Here is an 18,344-nt window from a genome sequence, read left to right as displayed (position 1 = left end):
ATATAGACTGTGGGCAGTGGGAGGGGATAAGAGCTGGTTTACAGGCAGCTTTGCAAAAATTCTCTTTGCTTAATAGAATACTTTTGTAACACACTGTTCCCGGAATCTCTTTTTTGTGAATATATGATAATATGGCAGTAAGGGTTATTTGAATACTTTAAAGAGTAGACCTGTTCTTTCTTCGGCTTTCTTGGTTTTTCCCCACTGTCTTATTTTGACCATAAGTCAATAAAACTCTTAAATACTCTGAAGTTAAAAGGTCTTTTGTATGTACATGCTGAATCAGAAGAATCTTTGTTAGCTTCGAACTTGTTCACTAAGGTGCTAATGCTAGTGAGCATCAAGCAACAAGGAGAGCACTCTGTTAAAGAGTTTGGCCTTCTGCAAAGAAATACCTGGAAAATTCTAAGGGTAAACCCTTTTCCTTCAGATATGCAAATTGTGACTGTTTAAGTTGAAGGACACAATGTGTTTGCCTATCATTAGAGATATCTGAAGATAACCCATTTTGTAGAAGTGTAATTTGAACTGCAATGAGAAATAGATTTATTTTAGGCTTCTATAAGGCAAGGCTGAAAACACAGTTTTTATTACAATGCTCTGTGTGAATAAATGCATTCCTGTTTCCGTGGAATTATAGAAAATTGTAAATATTAGTCTAAGTCATATGCTCATCTCTATCAGCCTCAGGATTGTAAAGCTACTGTCTGCTGCAAATATAAAAAGATTATTGGCTTGTTATTTTCAGGTTTGTGTAATAAAGATTTTGACATTGTTAGATCACATTTTCTTTGTCATATGAAATATCATGGTAAATATATTTTTTATGTTTTCTCGCTTACCAAATGAGTGCAGAAAATGATAAATACGCATTGTATCTGTTTCTGTTGCCCTAAAAAACTAGCAGAGAAAGATTTAGGGAATAAAATTTAAATGGCTTATACTATAGTGACATCAAAATCAATCAGCATCTTGAAATTTGCCTTAAAGCAGTATGTATCTGTCAAAATTTCATCTAGAGCTCTTCAGTGAAATCCAGGTGAATAAATGAAATGAGAAGAAAAAGTGATAGGAAAAAGATAACTTGGTGAGTTTAGGAAATACAAATAATAAACACCTCCATTACTTTTGTCAGCTGCATTGTAAACACCCCACCCTTATCTTATTGAATTTTAGTAGTGAGGTAGCCTGAGCATATGAAATAGGTCATTCCTTAATTGTATTTGCATTAAGAGAATATGTGATTTTAATGATTGCAACACAATGCTGTTTATATTTAGTCTCTCTTTAGTCTCTCTTTTCCTTTCTCTTTATTTGAAAGCATTATGAGTAGAAGAATCCAAAGGTAAAAGGAGACAGGGTATGGGTTAGATTAGTGACTGCTAGTGATGGGAATTTGCAACAGGATTATGTGACAGTGCTTCCACATTATCTGTGATCATGTAGTTACATAGTTAATACAATTTTTTGCTAATTTTATACATTAATAGAAGTTTGTTAGGTTTAGTAATTTAAAACAAATAATTACTAATAAAATAGGAACTGTAGATTCTGTGATCAGATGTCACTTGCTGACTTTTTTTTTCTTTACTTAACTGGGGGAAATTAAAACTCATCACTTCTGAGTCCACTAGACTGGCAAGTGATGCTCATGAAAAGCGTTTTTGTTTAGCTAGAGAAACTTTTTATCATTAGCAACCACATTACATGTCATTTGTAGGTACATTGGATAGCTGAAGCGGGTGCTCTTTTGAAAATTTTTATCATGTGGAAAACGTTGTAAGGAATACATTAATCTCTGAATTTTCTTTCTGGGAAAAACATGACTGCCCTGAGGTAGTACCTTCCAGCACTCTAGGCACTAAAGGTATAACTTCTGTAGCCAGAAATTCATGTTTTTTTCAAAACCATACACTTCCTTCAGTGGAACAATTAGAAGCCTCAGTCCTTTAGCTAGACCAAATGCAGAGGCATTCTCTATCTGCTCATTGCTAATGCCTTATGTTCAGTTTGCAAAGGCAGTATGCAAAGCTTTGTTTGGCTGAAGCTTCCAAATGTCCTTCATGTTCTAACACTGAGTGGCTTTTGACTTCTTTAGGGTTTTTTGTTAGCCATTGCCTTTGTCTGCTGGTCTGGTACTTGATAATAATTACTATTCACTGTATGGATCCATGTTCTTATTGATGTTTAGGCTCTTACTCAAAGCATAATAAAGAATAAATCAAATTGTTAATGTAAGCTCTGATGTTAAATGCTTTGAGGCTGTCCCCAATGATGACGACACTGGAATTTTTTAAAGCAAGTTTGGCTTTGGATTTCACTCTTGTTCTACATACTCATTTAGTGAAAAGGAGGTCCTGCTGATGCAAAGAGTTTCCAGTCCTTATTTTATTGCTCTTCAGTTTTTAATATTTATTCCTGAGAGATAAAAAAACCCACAATCTTACCTTGTCCCACAACTGAGCTCTCTACAAATACCATGCTACGTATTTTGCACTGGCCTGATTCAGCCATGCCTATATCTGTAGAAGGCAGTAACTACAAGCCAAAAGAAAAGCTTTTGCTAAAGACCAGCTTAGTTCTCTATGCCAGCATCATGTTACTGTCTGTAGCAGCGATGTAAGTATTTTGTGTTTAGTTGGCCATTTTATGCTGCATGTACACATCTATTACTGAGATTATAGTATAGGTTATTTGAATGAACTGCTTTATTTTGTCTATATGGTGGAAATTTCATGCTGCTTATAGCATAAAATTTTACTTCGTATTGCTGGACTGTGTATTGACTGGGGTTAAGTATTTTAATAGCACCACCCATGGGTGCTTCGTTTTGAATTTGGGACTAAAAGTGTATTGATAGCACAGCATGTTTCTACTGATGCTGTGTAAGAACTGCTCAGCAACAGAGCTTGCTTTTTTATCAACAATACCCAGCAAGTTGGCTAGGAATGTGCAAGAGTTTGGGAATGAAAACAGCTGGTACAGCAGACCTGAACTGACCAGAAGAATGTTTTATACCATATAACATCCCTCTCAGTAATAAAAACTGAGGGGCTTGGAGGTTAGTCTTGCTCATTGGTCAGAGACTGGCCAGGCACGCATGGCAAGGGAATGAGCGGCTTAGTTGCTGACTGGTGACAACCCACCACAGACTGTTACAACAGCTTCTGTGCTCAAGAATAGTATCTTGTATCTTTCACCACCAGCTGAGCATTAGCAGATATGCCTGCAGTGAGGACAGAACATCAGAGTGGCTTTGGAAAGAACATATATTATGAAAGTAAGGAAGAATAGTGTATGGTGGTGTAGTGGGAACTGCAGAAAAATAGAATTGAGTTTACCATAATAAGGGTCCTGTTTGAGAGAAACGTGGCTTGATATTGGGAAAAAGAACAAAGGACATAATGTTTTGTGTTCTTAAAAGGAACTCGTATAAAAGGTATTGAGATGTTAATAAGCTATCCTCATAATACAATTTTTTAGCAACTCAGAGTGAATCAAGGGCAGTTTAATTATATTATTTTCAGGCAAAAAAATTAGAGAGACAACATAAAAATAGCAAGGTTTATTTACTTGCTGATTTATCTTCCATAAAGGACCTTTTGTTCTGTCATAATTAAAGAAGTCATTATGATTCCACATACCAAAACGAAGAAGATAGCCTGTGGAACAAAACACTAGTTAGAATACCTTCTTTTAGATTAGGGTTTTCTACAGTGAAGTATTAGTTGTGAAATTATAGTTGAAGGGGTAGAATCCAGGGAGCACTTTTCAAGACAGACAGACAGGGCAGGAAATGCAGAACAGAATTACTTCTAGCATATTTTCACAACTATGATATGTATTTTGATATTTCTGAATGTCTTTGAAATTACTCTTCCATAAAGGACTGCCTTCAGATAATCTTTTACATTATATGCAATGCAGTTTGTTCCTGGGTGTATGGTATATCATATTAGTAGTGATCACAGAATCGTATAATCAGAATTGAAAGGGAAATGGAAGATTGTGTAGTACAACTGCTCTGCTCAAAGTGGGTTCAACTACAGAGCACTAGTCAGGGCTGTGTCCAGTCTGGTTCAGAATATTATCAAGGCTGGTGATCCTGCAGCATCTCTGGGCAATTTGTTCCACTATTTTACCACCATCAGAGTATATTAAAATGAAATTTCCTGTCTTTCAATTCATGCCATTTACATCTAATCCTTTCACTGAGTATCACTGAGAGGAGTCTGACTCAGTTTTCAAACCTTCCTGTTCGATATTTATATACATTGACAGGATGTCCCCTGAGGACCCTCTTCTGCAGACTGAGCAGTCATAGCTCTCTCAGCTTTTCCCTATGTCAGATGGCCCAAGCCTTAGTCATCCTCTTGGCCTTTTGCTGGACCTGCTCTAGTGCGTCTGTGTGATGCTGTTACTGGGGAGCCCAGAACTAGACCCAGCACTCCAGGAATGACTTTACCAAAACCAACAGAGGGGCAGGGTCACCTCCCTCAAGTGGCTTTTGGCTTCATTACACAGCCTAGGAGGGCATGTTTCTGGCTCATGCCCAACCTATTGACCATCAGGACCCCCCAGTCCTTGTCTGCGAAGCTGCTTTCTGACTGGTTGGTCCCCAGACTATATTGTTGCATTGGGTTCTTCCCAGCTACAAGAACCTTATCAAAGTGTATCTTCCAATTTTCAGCACTATTCAGGTTGGGAATTCTGTCTTCTGCTTTCCAAAGAAAATTTTAAAACATTTCTCAGAAATATATGCTTTAATTTAATTGTGTTATATCTTAAAAGGTTTTATACATTCTCATAAGCATGTACTTCTTCTAGATGAGATATTGAGATGTGCAGTCTGTACCAGTTCTTATGTTCCAAAAACAAACAAACAAAAAACTTCATAGCTCTATTCAAACATGGTTACAGATATACTCACTATAAAGTGTGTTTGTGTTTTTTAATTGTAAACTTTATGTTTATGACTTTGGAAGGTAATTAATGGACTATCACATTAAACCAAATAACCTGTACTTCCATAATAGCATTTTTAAATATATTTTTCTGTATGTGTGAAAATTGAATTTGAATGCCCAAGCACCAGCTTCTCACACTAGATCTCATATATCTTGTCATTTATTTCACCACAGTTCCATATACCTAATTTTATTTGCTCATGGTTGGTTGTTCTTGTTTGTTTGGTTTTTTTTCACTCTGCCTTGCCTACCAGAAGAGATGTTATTAAGCATTCTCAACTACTAGTCTTCTCCCAAGTGGTTTTTAACTGCTGGAAACAAGTCTTTGCCATTTATTGTACTTAACAGAAAAAATTATCCCTCTTCATAATGGTTTCAGTGCTCTTATCTGGGTTTTTTCTTCTAAATAATAAAAATTATAGTTGAACTGTCATTTCTTCTGTAACTTAGAATAGTACTCAGAACAAACTGATGTAAAAAAATGGTTAATATAAAAGAAATAAAGCTGAAGAGTACTGAAACTGAACAGATCAAGTTGTTTTAAAAAGACAGGAAAAAAACTGAGACGTATTTTCATCTTGACTGTTTAATCCTTGGCCACAACTGTATGAATTTTCAGGTGTTAAATTATTGAGAGAATGGCTTATGAATTTTGCTATTGTCAGAAATAGCAAATTCATAGTTGGATATATATTAGGAATTACAGGGAAGAAAATAGACTTGGACTAACAGACTATGAATTTAAAACAGTGTATTTTCTGGTTCATATCAATTCTTATGTGAATGCAAAATATAATGATGATCAGCCTTAATTTATGTTGCATTTTATGACTGTGTTAAAGTAGGAAATAAAATCAGTAACAAGAATGTTTAGTTACATTGTTTTCCTTGAACTAGAAGCCCTCGATGAAATTATTTTGTTGTGGTCTTAGAGCGAATAGATTACTTAAAAGTAAATGCAATATGATTTGGATTGGTTTATTTCAGATTTATATGAAAATATATTTGAGTACTTACCATGTTAATTTTCCCCAAAGTTATGGAAGGAAATTGTATATAATGTACTGTCTTGCACGTTTCGTATTATTAATTTCATTTACTATTTGTGTTTCTCTAAAAAAACCCTACCCAGCAGATTTATTGGTTATGTTACATGTTAAGTCTTTTATTGCTTTTGAACTGTGTTAAATTTGCTTATGCGGAAGGGCTTAAAAGCCTTTTTTTCTAAAGGAAATATATTTTTTTACCTCCCTGCCTTCCTCCTCCTTCAGACAACCTAATTCTGAGTTGCCTTACCAGCCTATTATTGTATAATTTCCTTACATTTCATGTGGAATGTCTTTCTAAGCCTGTATCGTTTTTGTTACACTGTGATGTAAACTCAAAAGCAGACTGAGCTGACCAGTGAGTATTTCTCTGGTTCCTCAGTGCACGTGAAAAAACTGTTGGGAACCATTCCCTGTTTGCTTAGGGTTGTGCCACCTTAGTGCTTAAAAGGGATATAAAAGAGTGTTCCTTAGTTGTGTCTTGGTTTTTTTCAGACACTTCAAGTGGGTATTTTGTTGTTTTTTCCTCCCCTTCCTTTCCATTGCAAGATCTCATAAACACGTTCACCCTTGTCTTTCTGTGCGTTACTGGAGTCCCGACTGATGTGTTGCCATTTTAATGTGTCCTTCTGCAGGCTGTTAAATGTGCTGTGCTGTGATCTCAATACCCTTTTACTCTTGGAGACTCGGTATAAGGTGTCTCAAGTTTTACTAACTGCTCAGGAGGAAAATGTCACAGAAACTTCAGAAGGACCAGGGTAAGAAATGATTGATGTAAATGTTATTTTAACTATCAAACTCTTCTTCTGAGAACAAGTACACGAATGCCTTAGTGGCTTTAAACATACAAATGCTTTCACTTAAGCTGACTTCTAATGTCCTAATGTAAGTTTCCCTACATGCAGGTTTGCCAGCAGTATTAAATTATGAAAAGATGCAATAGCTTTCTCTTTCTCTCATGTTCACCCCAATAGTACAAGAAATAAAAAAGGAATTATTTTTCTACTTTTTAGTTATATTACTCTTAAGTTGTTTCTTAAACAAAAAAGGTTTAAGACTTGTGGATGTAAGTATTTTAATAATTTTTTTATTAAAATTTTAATTTAATTTTTTCTAATGTTATGTATTTAACATAAAATCAGGGTATTGTTTTAATTTTAATGAATTAAAGGCATCATCAGTGCTCTGAAGTTTTTATGGGTGAGTATTTTTGTTGTTTTTATTGTTTGGTTTGTAGCTTTGTCAACACTCCAACAGTTTACTTGTAGATCAGTCAGCTCTCCAGCTTCTATGACTTTCCACTGCTGTCTTCTAAAAAAAATTGCACAGCACATCCTTTCGAAAGGAAAAGAGTATTTTTGGGATAGAAGAGGACAGTCATTTAGTTACAGACATTTTTTTTCCTTTCTCACAGCATGCTGAGTTTTAAGTATTTTCCTATTTGTTACATGGGACCATTACAGAATGTAAGTCAAACAGTGTGGGTGATGATAGTTATTTGCTATTTGAAGATGAAACCTGCTATTTCCCTACTAATGCAGAACTTTTATTAAGAAACTTTGTGAATTTTTACTGCTTTCAGAAATCCTGTACTTTGGGCTGCACAGTGACTTCAGACAGCATGTTGTCTGTGTTTCAAATACTGAATAACCCTGCTTATTTGTGACAGCAGAAGTATACTGGTAGGCCAATTAAGGAGCAAATTTTGATGGTACATTAACTGTCATTGCCCTAATTATATAATTTTCATGTGACATAAGAAAACTTGTGGGATTTTCTACTCTTTTGGGTCTGGTACTTGCTCAAATGTTTGTAATCAGGTAGGGAAGCACAAAGTTAGAACAATGCTTGGAGACATCTCAAAATGCTTCATGTTTCTGTCTATTTATGCCTATATGTATTCCAGGCTGTGTTTTAACTCCAGTATGTTTCTCAAAATATTCTTGCTTCTTTAATTTTTTTGAATTAAATAGTCAGTACATCAAAGTTTCTAATTTTGTTGTGTTTTGTTTGGGTTTTTTTTCCACAGAGTTTTTATAATTGATGGTCTGTCAGTGGAGAGAAACCATGTTCTTGTAAGGATAAATCTGATCGGAGGACCACAGGAAAGGATTTTGCCTTTGAGAGAATTAGATAAGGTTAGAACCTAAAGTTTACAAGTTTCTCTTTCTGTAACATCTGCCTTCATTAACTGAACATTTTTGCTGATAATTCAGCATATGAAAAATTATTTAGCACCAGAACACCTTTAGTTTTATGAAGTGTTAACATTTTAAAGAAGGGATACACTGAGCAAATACATTGCTCCTGCTGTCCGGGGATTGTCATGTACCTAGGACATATTACATTCTGATGACATGTTTATTTTGCTCCATTTTAATGTTACTTTCCAGCAAATACAATTTGTCTGTGATTTTTTTTTTTTTTTAATTTTATATTTCTATGTTTTCTTCACTAGCTTTCCATTTATCTTCATTGTATTTGATATTTTTTCCATGCTTGGATTTTCATATGCAGCATCTAATACGTGGAGCTTTCATTGATGTTTTAACAATGGAGTGTTTGTTAAGCAACTTCTTTAAATATTCTGCTTCTCACTGGCTGTCAGTCTCATAAAGATGAAATGCAGATTACTGTCAGCACAATAAAGACACCTAAAGCAATGTATAAAGTTGGAAATACAGTTTAGTAGGTTGTTGGGGATTTTTTTAATAATTTTTATAAAACTTCCAATTTCCTTTGTGGTTGAAAAAAGGAACTGTAAAATCAAAACTGTCAGTGGAATATACACCATAAAAAATTATATTCTCAAATGCTTTTAGGATTTTCTATAATTTTTTTTTAGTTATAGCACATCTCATTGGAAATTGTAGTATCAAGCATAATTTTAGTGCATAGGCAGTAATTCTGGGAACTGTACCTTTGCATGTTAATCAAGAAAAAGCTATTAATTTTTCTGCTAAATTAATTTGTTTCTGGTCCTGTTTTTAGGGCAGTGGTCTATATCCTTGGCCAATGTTTTCATCATTCCCTGTGCCAAAGTGCTATCTTGCAGAAATACCTAGGAAAGATGAATTCAGACAAGGTATGAAGAAAGCACACAAGCAGTGTAGATTTCATGAAAACATCTCAGTCAATTTAAAAAAATTTCTTTTTCCTTCCTCCCTGCACTCTGCTCCCCACCCTCACATCTCACAGATTATAATCTCATTAAGTACTTAAGGTTATTTCAGTGTTGGCTGCAATTGTAGCTAAGTAAGTTGGTTTGGTTTTGCTTGTTTGGCTTTGTGCAGCTGTCAATCTGCAAAGCTCTGTTTGGTAATCTAATTCTTATGCAAACTTCAAGATTAACCTCCTGGCTCGTCTCTGGTGGGTGACTCATAAGGTACATTTATATCATCTCTCTAGTAACTGAAGCAAGACAGTTTGCTTAAACTGCAGAGTTTTTTGTACACTATTTTAGTGATTCACATCCCTGTGTTTACAGAGCTTGGTGGTGTGTGAAATAGACAGTGCTTAGGATAGTTGGTTTCCACACTGAACATCAATTTGGAATGTGAGCAGACTGAAGAATCCTTTGAAGAACTACCTAGGCACAGCAGTTTATTTCACACAGAGAAACTGTTTTAAGGTTTTAGTTTGCATAGACAATGCAGAAGAATCTGGTCAATGGTGTGGTAAATAAATAATTCATTGTATTTGTTCATGTTTACTATATCCCTGAGAAGAACTTATTAGAAATTATTTGTGAATATCCTTAGCAGAGACAGATTTACAGAAGTGATAGAAATTCTACATGAACTGTGGACTATAAAATAGTCTGTTTGTATATATCTGGGTGAAAAAAAATTTAAAAGGTGATTTCCTGCTCTGACCAGAGGAAAGGCCATATAAGTTATAAAAGAAGGAAGTTTTCTGTATCTTAGCTTTTTAATACTGTTCCAGGTTTCCCAAGGCAAGTTTCATAAGACAGCAATCAGATAATGGTAAAGTGGGTGTCTTCAAGGAGGTAGTAGTACCACTCCTGGGCTGGAAACACATTTTGTGTTGTTATTATTATTCTCATGATGTATTCAAAGGATCCCTGTGTTCTCTTGTTCAGAATAATTCTGTTGCTCATCATTACCCAGTGGGATAATGAAACTGATATTAGAGTTGTCACTTCTGTGGATGAGAGCCAACTAAGAAAACTTGGGTAAAAACTTTGGCTAACAGTAAATCTGCTGAAATGAAATTTCAAAGGTTTGCAAGTTTTTGATGTTAATGGTAACAGAAGTAAAAGATTGTTTAACTGCAAAATGAACAGAAGGTTTGGTAGTGGAGTCAAAATATTATGTGTTTCTTGTTTGAAAATAAAAGGGAAATAAACCATTTGAAAGTGTTCTATTTCAGTACTAGGTTAAAAAAAAACAACAAATCACTGAACTGTGAACATATGATTTGTCAGATTGAAGCTTTCAGGATATGTAAGTTATTTTGAAAGAAAGCCTTAGAATAAATAGATCAAAAAAATAAAAGAATGAAATTCATAAATTGCTGTTGTAGCGCTTGCAAAAAAAGAAATCAAGAGCATGAATAGAAAATGGAGAATGTGTGAACTATATTTTTAAGCACTATGATATAGAAGTGATAGGCGTTTTCTTTCACAAAGAGAGGTTAAAAATACGATTACAAGATGGATCCATGAGATACATTTATACAAGATCTTACAACTTTGTTGTGAAAATTCAGAATGCATGTTGTGTGTTTGGAGGTTCCCTGGAGTTTAAAAAAATACTTGTTAAATTTTCATTCTGCTTTAGTGCAAGGAGATGGACAGGGTTCACACAGACTTTTGACTGGCAAGGGTTCTGCAGCCATGGTGCGAGTGGGAATGCATAACTGCTTCCTTGTTTCTGTTGACAAGGCTTGAAGGCCAGCTCAATGTCTCTGGTTCCCTGAACCTGTCTGTGCTCAGATTTCATACTGTGGTATTTCATTATGTAACCTGTGAGGTATCATTCCAGTTCTCTTATTTTGAGTGTTTCTATGACATGAATAATTAAGACTAGTGGCTTCTTAGTACTGTTAAAGAATGTATAGTTTCTTTGGCTGAAAAAGCTGTATCTGTAGGTTTTATTCTGTCTGTCCTGATCTCTTATTTGTGTCCTCTTTTATTGTTCAAGAGACATGGACACCTCAAGAGAAGCTTACCTTTTCTTTGACTCTGAAAATGCAAGGATCCTATATCCATCACGTAATAGTGATGGCAGGTTTAAAAAAGTAACCTGAGTTGATTTTTTAATATATTTATATAGTTGATATTGGAGATGGCGGGTGAGAGTAAAAAAAAAATATTTGCAGATGTGTTCTTGAATATGATACTGCTAATACTTCTGTTTCTAACCCTCCCTTCAAATGGAGTTGAATGACAGATGCCATAACAGGACATTTTGGAACTAGTGTGGCCAAACTAGATCAGGGAAAAAGGAAGCTTCATTTCTAGATCCCTGGACTTAGTTTATCCTGTGACTGTATCTGGTATAATGGAAACCATGGATAAAACTGAAAGTAGCTTATGAGGGGTGGTTACTTAAAAGGACTTGTTCACACTTAGTTTTCCAGCATGAAAGCCCAAGAAGTGGGTAGGGTTTTTATTCTACAAATTCTTTTGAAGTGGTAAACGTGCAACACTGACACCTTATGGTTCAGTCTGGGGTGCAAAGGGAGGAGAACTAATGAGCTATAATAAAAAGCAGAGCAGTGGTAATTCTGACAGTGTATGGAACATGTTTACCAGCACCGAGGCTGAAGACTCTATGTAACAGAACTCTTTTTTTAACACTCTTGCTTTTATTCATACAATTACAGTGATCACAGATGCTGGCAAGTGCATATTTTGACTCACTGAATAAAAAAGGACTCTACTGTAATTTGTGTTGGTAAATTTGGGAACTGAATTTGAGTAGTGGAGTATCTCTTCCATTTCATGGGGACACTTTAAGTAAGCAGACTCACCCAAAAAATACATTTGTATTTGAGGAAAATCTGTAGTGTATCAGTATTTACAGATGTTAGGTGTTTGTCTGTGTGGTATATGGTTCTGCAGGAAAGGATTTATGGAAAAATAAATTTGGTTGATTGTATATTAATATGCTCTAATCATTTCAGCTAGTAGTTAGAGTTTGAAAACTATTGGATAGTAGTATGTTAATGATCCACTTCTGTCAAAGGTAATTTATAGTGAAACTTCAAATGATTACGTGGATCATTATTTATATATGAAAATTAATTATGCCATTTCTACCTGTTTGCACTGCAGCAAGATAGCCTGTTGATTTTCTTGTTTTAACTGTTCAGTTATTGTTTCATTAAGGTAATTTGAGGAAGAGCTATTAAGTGGTTTTCAAAGAATGATATAATCCTTTCATATTCAGCATACAACTGTGAAAAGTTTTGGGTTTTTTTTTACTTGTATTATTAATTATAGTGTAGATTATTAAAAGTTTAACTATTTAGAAGGCTATTAAATGGTAATATTCACTCTTGTATTTGCACAGAATGTTTTCCTTTTCTAGTCCTAGCTCTGAAGTTATGACAGTTGGTAATGACTATGGCTGAAGAATATTGTCCCTAAATGTCCTGCAATTATGCATTCACTGCTTAGCATTTCCCTAAACTTGGGTATCCCACCATTCATTAATCTTATTTTCTTCTACAGTCCAAAAGTCTGTGGCTATGTCTTATCAAAAGTATTTTGATACTTTATCTCAGCAACTGTTCTCTGCGTTCTTTGCTTTATACTTCTAACTTGAATGGGAACTTGCTGCCATGTTTCAGTTTTGATTTCATTGAGGGTTTCTTGATTGTTTGTTTTGTTTGTTTTTGTTTTCTAAATCTGATTTCAGCCTTTTTTTAAAAAACCTAGTATTAGCAGTCTCATTATTTTTTTTCTAAACTTTCTCTGTCAAAGAATCAGCCGTCTTCCCTGTCACATAAATGCCTTTATCACCTACACTTCTTTCACTTGTTCTCCTATTTATATTTGGTATTCATGGTCGTGGTATTCGTGTATGAGACTATTGCCTTTTCCTTTTAAGTCCAGTCAGTTAAAAAAAGATGAATGAGTAGTAAGTAGAAATGCAAATGAATTTTCCTAAATTATATATCTCTGTACAGATTTGTTTCTATGTCAAATAAATTGTAGTCAGGTTATTCATCTCTCAGTTTAGATTTTGAATAAGATATGCATGGATTTACAGGTCTTAGTTATTAGTCACAAAAAAAACACTTCTACCACAAAGCACAGTCAGATGAGAAGGGGTTTGTTGCTTTTCTTGTGTTTTCTAAAACATTCATGAATTTTTCTAGGTCTTACTTGCTTTTGAAGAGCTAAACAAGCTAGCTAAATAATTATTCAAAGAATTATAAAGCAGCATCTTTTAGAAAAGGAAGATCAATTTAAATTTGCTATTATGATGTAGTGGTTTAGATTCCATAGATGCATGTATGTGTAGCTTATTTATGCTACAATTTCAGAGCTTCATAAACTAGTAGATGTGGAGGTTTTGGCTTTTTTTCTTCATGGGATTACACAGAACAGCCAATACTAGCACAACGTAAGTCCAAGCAAGAGATGGGATGGCAAAATATAACTACATATGAAGATGAGAGAAGGAGTGAAGTAGATTAATTAAATTGACATTAGCTTCTTTTCAATCATGACCATATTTAAAAGCTTGCTAGCGTCAGTAGAGGAAGGTCTTAGTCATTTTCTTCCTCATATTTTCTCTTCTCTTTTTTTTCTCCATCCCATGTTCCCTCACCTTCTATTCCTCACATCATTTAGCAGGTCTAGTATTTTTTCAGGAAAAAAATAAAATTCAGGTCATTAATTTATGATAACTAGTGAACTCATATAGTGACAAATCATAAAAGAGAAGAAATAAAAGTAGGACTTCTGTTTCTTGGCGTTGTGTTTAGAATACCTCTAGTGGTAGTGGTAGTGTGACAGCCTGCCCTCAGAAACATGTAATGTGTATAGCCCAGAACTGTGTTGTTGCTTAAGTTTCAGCTGCAAGGTAATACTGTTGGGCAAGTTATAGTTGCCTACTAAATTGTGAAAGTGAGCTGGCATTTTTGATATCATGAGTTTTTGTAAGCAATTGTCATTCCAAAAAAACCCCAAGGTTCTGTCTTCTTTTTTTTTTTTACTGTGATGACCTGCTGGTGGAAGTGCTAGTCCACATTTAATGACAACTTAAGGGGAAGCAGGTGGTTTACCTGGAAGAAAATAAGCTGCAGTAAATTTCCACAATATGATACCAGTTACAGTTTGTAATGGGTATATTAAATACATGACTGCACCACACTATTGTGATTGCATGGGTCTCTGGTACTGATTAAATCTCAGCTTGTAGTCTCTGGTCCTTGTCTGCCAAACTGAATTACTACAATCCTTGGGAAGTAAAATAACTATTTAGCTCATATCAAGGTGTGTTTCTTTGCAGTTCTAGGATTGTTTTCAATACTCACCTGTTTCAGAAATAACAAAAAATGGCAGAGGAAGAACCAGAAATCATACTGATTATACTGTAAGAGTTAAATCCTTCTTCACATGAAATTTTCATAAATAAGCTGTTCTAAGCATCACTGCGTGTTATTTGAGAAGACACTAGGACTTATTTATAAGAGGATAACAAAGAAATTTCTGGTTAATTAATTTGGGGTCATTATTAATGATAATAATTAAGTTACTATAATAAGATTGTTTTGAAATGTTATGTACTGTATAATGAATTCCAATGGCAGGGCTACAAACTACTAATTAGAAATCATTAAGGTCTTTAGATGAGTTTAAATTAAATTACATACAAAACATAATTCTGTTGAAAATATTCTAATAATCTTAAAAGAATAAGATCGTTTGAAAAGAGTGTTTTGAAACAGAAATGCTATAAATAAGCAAAAGTTGACAGCAAATATTCTAAATATCCATAGACTGGCTCAAACAAATTGTTGACACTTGTCCTGGTTTAGGGCTAATTTAAGGAGGAAACTTCTGAAGGGGTCCCTCTAGAAAGCAAATTCAAGCAGCCCCTCCTCCCACCAGTTCAGGAGAAAAAAATCTGCTTAGAGAAAAGTGGAAAAAAATCTGTTTATTTAACAAGCAAAGTATTCACAGACATGAGAAAATGAATACTATTAAGCAATGGAACCTCTTGCTGTTCTGAAGAGATGGCAAATGCAGACAGAGAGTCCTTCTCGTGGGGTGTAGCTCGGCTCGCTCAGGCTGGTGTGAGTCCCTCCTGCGCTGGAAAGTGCCGCGTCCCGGGCCCCGCTGGGCCACAGGTGTGAGCTCTGGGGTTTGTCTGGGCTTTCTGTCCAGAGCAGGCTGAGCAGTTCCAGGAAAAGAAAAGCCACAGTCTGGGGAACTTCTCTGCCCCATCTAAGTAAAAAAAATAAAGCAAAGGAGAGCTCTGTCCCATTGTCCATGCTGCAGACAGCCCAGTCCAGGAGCAGGAATGCCGGGGAGCAAGTGCAGTGTCTGCAAATAAACTGAACACTGCTTCTTCCCCCCCTCACTCTTAGAACCAGTCTTAAAGGTGCAGAACTTAATATCCAGCATAAACAGAAGAGATGACTGGGCAAACAAGAATCATAAAGTTACCCTAGGACAACACTTCAATAAGAAGTGTCACCTTTCATGGCAACATTCATTTCTATAGTATCCAAAATGTAGAAACAGGATAAAGGAGATCTTGTGAGGTATAAAGAATTTTTTCACCCTAGCAAATATGTAGTGTGGGTTGCATTATCTATCCAATTTAAATGATAGGAACTGCATGATCCAACAGCAGAGGAATTGTACACAGCTGGAGCAAATGCATGTGCACTTTCCTTGTCTCAGGTACCATCTTTATTTTTCCCCTCAAGACGGCCAGAAGGGATTTCATTGCAGTATCAAGTACTCTGGGAGCCACATTACCTGGTAGTTGCCAAGTGCCCTGGCAGCCAGGAAGGCCAATCCTGTCCTGGGGGACATTAGGCACATCATTGTCAGCTGGGCAAGGAGGGGCTTGTCCCACTCTGTTCTGCACTGGGGCAGCCTCGCCTCAAGTTCTGGGGGCAGTTTGGGGCACCACTACATAAAAAAGACATTAAGCTATTAGAGAGTGCCCAAAAGAGGGCAGTGAGGATGGTGAAGGCTGGAAGGGTAAGCCTTACATGGAGTGGTTGAGATCCACTTGGTTGTTCAGCCTGGAGGAGACTGAGGAAGACCTCACTGTGGTTTTCAACATTCTTATGAGTGGAAGCGGAAGGGCAGGCACAGATCTTTTCACACTTTTGATCAATGATAGGACTTGAGGAAATGGCATGATGCTGTGTCAGGGGAGGTTTAGATTAGATATCAGGAAAATACTATTCATCCAGAGGGCACTTGGGTACTGGTACAGTCTTCTCAGGGAAATGGTCACAGCAACAAGCCTTTATGAGTTCAAGAAGTGTTTGGACAACAGTCTCAGGTACATGGTGTGATTTTTGGGGTGCCCTACATAGGGCCAAGAGTTGAATTTGATGATCCTGATGGGTCCCTTCCAACTCTGCTTGTTCTGTGATTGTATAATAGAAAAGCAAAAGCCATGCACACAGACAAAGCAAAACAAGGAATTAATTCACTGCATCCTGGTGGCAGGCAGGTGTTGAGCCATCTGCAGGAGAGCCTGATCCCATCATTCGTAATGGTTACTTAGGGAGACAAACACAAACACAGAATCAATTAGGTTTGAAAATACCTCAGATATCATTGAGTCCAATCTTTGACTGAACACCACCATGTCAACTGTCATAATCTCAACATCACTCAGAATGTTCCTCCCCTTCCTCTTTCTCCCCACCACTTTATTTCCTGAGCATATCATATGGTGTAAAATATCCCTTTGGTCAGTTTGGGTCTCCTGTCCCAGCTGTGTCTCCTCCCAGTTTCCCACACACCCCCAGCCTCCTTGCCAGGGTAGCAGTATGAAAGTAGAAAAGGCAGAGTCTGTGTAAGAAGGATCTCTAGAACATCTCTAGATTATCAACTCTGTGTTCAGCACAAATCCAAAACACAGCCCTGTACCCACCACTGCAAAGAAAATTAATTCCACCGCAGCCAAAATAAGCACAAAACCCCACCAGTAAGCAGAAAGAATATTTCTGTTTTGTATAAAGCAGAATGTCATCAGCTTTAGGACTGCTTCTCCAGTTTGTCTTAGGAAAAGGCGTATTTATGTAGTCTTATGAGGTCTGCCAAAATATACGTGGCAATGGAATTGGGACTACGTGATCTTTCAACTCAAACTATTCTGTCAGTGTATGATCATTATATAATAACACTAATTTTTCATTTCTTCTAGATAAAGATCTTGACAAGCTCTTAAAGGTCTTGAAAAGTCCAGACAAGCCAACTGAGTGGGCAGAAATTTGTAGAAAGCAGTTCTGCAAAGTCATGAAAACCAAACCAGATAGCATCAGTGGACCAAGTGAGTATGAGTTAAGAAGTTTAACAAAGAAAGCAGGCAAAATGCCACTAGTAAGCATCTCTTCTTATTTTCATTGAGGAGTACATTATCTATACAAGTAGTCCATAATTTTGTGTTGATTATAAAAGCCATTTCAATGGGATGTTCCCAAGAAAATAAGGTTTATGCTTTTATGTCCTATTTTTCTCTTTATGACTGTTATCCCTTTATGTTGTCAGTGAAATCTGACAGAGAAAGAGGGCTCAAATACAAGTCTTTGTTACAGATCTCTAAAGGGTCCATTATTGAGCTATTGAGAAAATGAAAAAGCTTGAAAGAAAACAGACGCTTTTTAGAGATCAGTGAATGAGTTAACATGGATTGGGAAATTATATTAATGGGAAATTTCAATAAAAAATGTCAGAAATAAGCCATACTAAACATCAAAGAACCCATTCATTCAGGTTTTTCTTAATTTTTATATGCATTTCTAATGATCAATGTGATCATGCGAGAGCATTGCTATAGCTCAGTTAAAAAAACAAAGCAGCCAAAGCAAAAACACAGATCATCTATATGACATAAATCAGTAGAATAATTCCCTTGTAATGTCATATAAGCTTGTGTAGCCGTAAAGAACCAAGGTGTTCTCAGAAATTGCTGGATTCCATTCCCTTAGGAATTCTGATTATAGTCAGATGGTCAGTATGTAGTCTAACTTGCTTATAGGTGCCCAAGGTTTCCCTTTATATTATTTAGATAAGCAATTAATACAACTGACTGTTGCAAAGCTCTTCACTTCTCTATCTGCTTGGAGATATTTCAGAAGCAGCAAAATATCTGCAGCT

At 35.9% G+C, this 18,344-nt stretch overlaps 1 protein-coding gene across 2 annotated transcripts in view; it reads left to right on the top strand.

The window, feature by feature from the left end:
- TBC1D32 (TBC1 domain family member 32) overlaps window positions 1-18,344 on the top strand; it is a 76,001-nt gene that overhangs the window by 34,086 nt on the left and 23,571 nt on the right. For both annotated transcript variants that reach the window (XM_058836815.1, XM_058836814.1), the window contains exons 24-27: window positions 6,649-6,771; window positions 8,043-8,151; window positions 9,005-9,098; window positions 17,392-17,517. In XM_058836815.1, the coding sequence (XP_058692798.1) occupies window positions 6,649-6,771; window positions 8,043-8,151; window positions 9,005-9,098; window positions 17,392-17,517 (452 nt within the window). The remainder of the gene's footprint in view (window positions 1-6,648; window positions 6,772-8,042; window positions 8,152-9,004; window positions 9,099-17,391; window positions 17,518-18,344) is intronic.

This window comes from Poecile atricapillus, chromosome 3, assembly GCF_030490865.1.
Source record: "Poecile atricapillus isolate bPoeAtr1 chromosome 3, bPoeAtr1.hap1, whole genome shotgun sequence".
In the NCBI taxonomy this organism is placed as follows: domain Eukaryota; kingdom Metazoa; phylum Chordata; class Aves; order Passeriformes; family Paridae; genus Poecile; species Poecile atricapillus.
Note: the sequence above shows the minus strand (reverse complement) of the source record. Positions and strands in the feature narration are given on the sequence as shown.